The sequence below is a fragment of the Chrysochloris asiatica genome, unplaced genomic scaffold (assembly GCF_000296735.1).
Source record: "Chrysochloris asiatica unplaced genomic scaffold, ChrAsi1.0 scaffold00007, whole genome shotgun sequence".
Classification (NCBI taxonomy): Eukaryota; Metazoa; Chordata; class Mammalia; order Afrosoricida; family Chrysochloridae; genus Chrysochloris; species Chrysochloris asiatica.
Window position 1 is genome coordinate 25,127,690 of NW_006408525.1, and position 3,455 is coordinate 25,131,144.

Below are 3,455 nucleotides of genomic sequence, written 5' to 3' on the forward strand. Positions count from 1 at the left end.
ACCAAGGCCTTATTTTCCAACTACTGAGCCTTCCTCTTTGTTTCTAATCACCAGTAATAATCAGTACATCTTGATTGCATGTTTGATCAACTTTAGATTGAAGAAGTTGGTATAACTTCTATTTCATCATCACTAGCTTTAGAGGTTGGTGCATAAATTTGAATAATAGTGGTATTAACTGGTCTTTCTTGTAGGCATATGGATATTATCCTAACACAGACAGCATTATATTTCAGGATAGATCATGAAATGTTCTTTTTGATGATGAATACAATGCCAAGTCATTCCTGGTATAGTAAACCATATGATTTAAATGACCAATATCAATCCACTTTCAGTGCACTAATGCTTAGGATATCAATCTTTATGTGTTCTGTTTCATTTTGACAACTTGCAATTTTCCTCGACTTATACTTCATACATTACATGTTCTGATTACTAATGTATACTTGGAGCAGCTCTCTTTTTAAGTACATCCCATCAACAAATGAAGGTCCCTAAAACTGTCCTCCATTCACGTCATCATAGTCAAGTCTCCTTTGAAGATTCACCTCTTCCCCAGTCATATTTTGAGTGCCTTCCAACTTGAGAGGCTCATCTCCTGACACTATATCTGACAGTATTCCACTGCTATTCATAAGGTTTCCAGTGGCTAATCAGTAAGTAGTCCACCTCTCCTTCTTCCTAATCTGTCTTACTCTAGAAGCTCCACTGAAATCTGACCACGATGGGTGACCCTGCTGGTATTTATGGTACCCCTGGCACAGCTTCCGGTATCACAGCAACACACAAGTCACCACAGTACAACAAAGTGACACATGAGTGGTGAAATGAATACCTCCCCCCAAATCTTTTTTATTGGACGCTTAATTTATATAGCCAACCTACAGATCCATTTCTCTTCTTATACTGAGAAGATATACTGTTCAGATGAAAATAATGTTGTTCATTAAAGTTATTAATTTTATATATTTTTGTAAAGATAGGTGGATAAAACATTTTATTAGCTAAGTAAAGTTTCTATGCTGACTTGCAAGGTTGATGTGATATAACACAATATGTCATTTGAAAGTTGGTAGAAGAAATTATACTAACTACACTTGGTTTTAATTCTTACCTTTTTATTTTTATTTTTTTGAAGCCTATCGGGAGCCTGATTATTCATATCAAATGGCTGTACGTTTTACCACAAAGTCTTGTGTAGGAAAATATAATGACCTGCTTTTTAGAATGCTGAAGAAAATCTTGGATAATTTAATCTCTGATTTAACATGCCATGTTATAGAACCATCATATAAATGTCATCTTGTTAAAATTCCAAAACATGGCCTTATACATGAGTTATTTATAGCCTTTCAAGGTAAAAATATTTTTAAATGTTTCTTTAATTTTTTTGAATTGCTTAGTCCTGAAGCATGATGGATTGCAAGATTAATTAGCATATAAATGTGAGCTATTTTACCTAATCCACTACCCAAGAGTCAGTTATGACTCAGAGTGACCCTATATAGGGTTTCTGAGGCTATAAATTTTTATGAGAGCAGAATGTCTCATTTTTCTCCCTCAGAGTGATTGATGGGCTTGAACCACCAGTTTTGTGGTTAGCAGTCTAATGCTTATCCTACAGGTCTTAAGTGTGTGTTAAGCACTAAAATTTTTTTTTGGTCTTAGCCTGCTCATAGATTTAAAAATTAACACACCTTCAATATTTACATTCAATTAAGTCAATATCATTTTATAGAACATAGTTTTAAAATATCTACTAATATCTCGTATGTAATTTCTTATAGAAATTTTTTTTCTTTTTACAAAACTTTTATTTGTGAATTGAGCGATGGTTTACAGAGAAGATCATCAGTTTTTCATTAAACAAATCATACACTTTGTTTCATCTCAATGACTGTAATCCCCTCCTTGCAGCAACCATTATCCCACTTTCTCTCTGTGGCTTCTATTTCCATTCCACCCTCCTTGCCATCCCTTCTCAACTTTGTCCTTAGGTAAATATTGCCCTTTTGATCTTGAATGATTGACATTCAGTGGTGAACATACCTCATTGTCCCCCGTATATAACTATCTACTTGTGGGCCCCCCTGTATACCTATGTACTGCTTGGCTGAAAATTGGGCCATGAGGGTAAGTTCTTGTCCAGAACTGAAGGGTGGTTGAGGGCCATAATCTCAGGTTCCTTCTACAGGATTTTAAGTTGTATTATTGAGAGCTTTGTAAAAGGGAAGACCCAAACTAAATATCTGCTTAATTTAAAGCATTGTAGTACTAACATTAGCCCCAAGAGGGAGTGAAATCATGATGTATAAATTATTCACATTGTGTACCTTACTTTATTACTAGGATTAGATAAATGCAGCACACAACTTTATTGAAATTTTTAGGACATTTTCGAATGCCTCTGTGAACCCATCATTTTCTTTCCTCTTCAGTTAATCCTTTTGCACCAGGGTGGAAAGCTGCATGCAACCATTCTATTGACTGTGAAGATATCACTAATCACAATGTCCTCAAGGTAAGAATTTCAATGTAAGGGGAAGTATTTGAATAAACACTAAAGGGACTTAAAATTTTTGATAAAGGAAATTCAAATTTTCGATAAATAAACTTTAAAATCTCTGTTTCTCGAAGTTGTGAATATTTACCAATTACAAAACAAGTAGATGTAAATTGTTCTTTTTTTGTAAAAATTAGATATAAAGCATTGTTAGTTTTTGGTTTCAGCTTTTAAAATTGAGTTTATGAGGTTTTTGACTTAAAGTAAAGATGTGTTATTTTAGAGTAGTGCATTTGGAATGTTATATGTAGGAAAACTAAAAAACTAAACCCAGTGCCATGGAGTTGATTCCTGTACAACAAAGCAGAACTGCTCTTTAGGATTTCAGAGACTAAGTAGTCCCTGAATCAGACAGCTTCATCTTTCTCTTATAAAGTGGCTGCTGGGTTTGAATGGCTGACCTTGAGGTTCCTGGGCTCCTGGTGGTGGCAGTGGTGGTGTGCCATGGAGTCAGTTCTGACTCATAGTGACCCTGTACAGGGTTTCGGAGGCTGTAAATCTTTACAGCAGCAGAAAGCCTCATCTTTCTCCTGCAGAACAGCTTTTAGTTTCAAACTGCTGACCTTGAAGTTAATAGCCTGATTCATAACCACTATGCTACCAGAGCTCCTTCCTGTATATATATATATGTTTATCTTCAAGGCGAATTTGCAGGTATGTTGGAACAGAGTCAGAGGATTCCTTTTTACCCTAACTTTAGTGCCAAAAAAGGCTCCAAAAATGATTTAAAATTTGTATATACCTCAAGTGAAGGTGATTATGATGAATTTCTTGTGAGTAGGGGTTAGGTCAGTCACCTAAAGTAAGGGCAAATTTGCATAACATTAAAGGACAACTACATCTTGTCTATAAGGAGCTCTGGTAGCGTAGTGGTTACGAATCGGGCTGT

The 3,455-nt window shown here is 35.4% G+C and overlaps 1 protein-coding gene across 1 annotated transcript in view; it reads left to right on the top strand.

The window, feature by feature from the left end:
- ZPBP2 (zona pellucida binding protein 2) overlaps positions 1 to 3,455 on the top strand; it is a 14,175-nt gene that overhangs the window by 8,841 nt on the left and 1,879 nt on the right. The window contains 2 exon segments of the mRNA XM_006833666.1: positions 1,142 to 1,360; positions 2,442 to 2,524. Of these exon segments, the coding sequence (XP_006833729.1) occupies positions 1,142 to 1,360; positions 2,442 to 2,524 (302 nt within the window).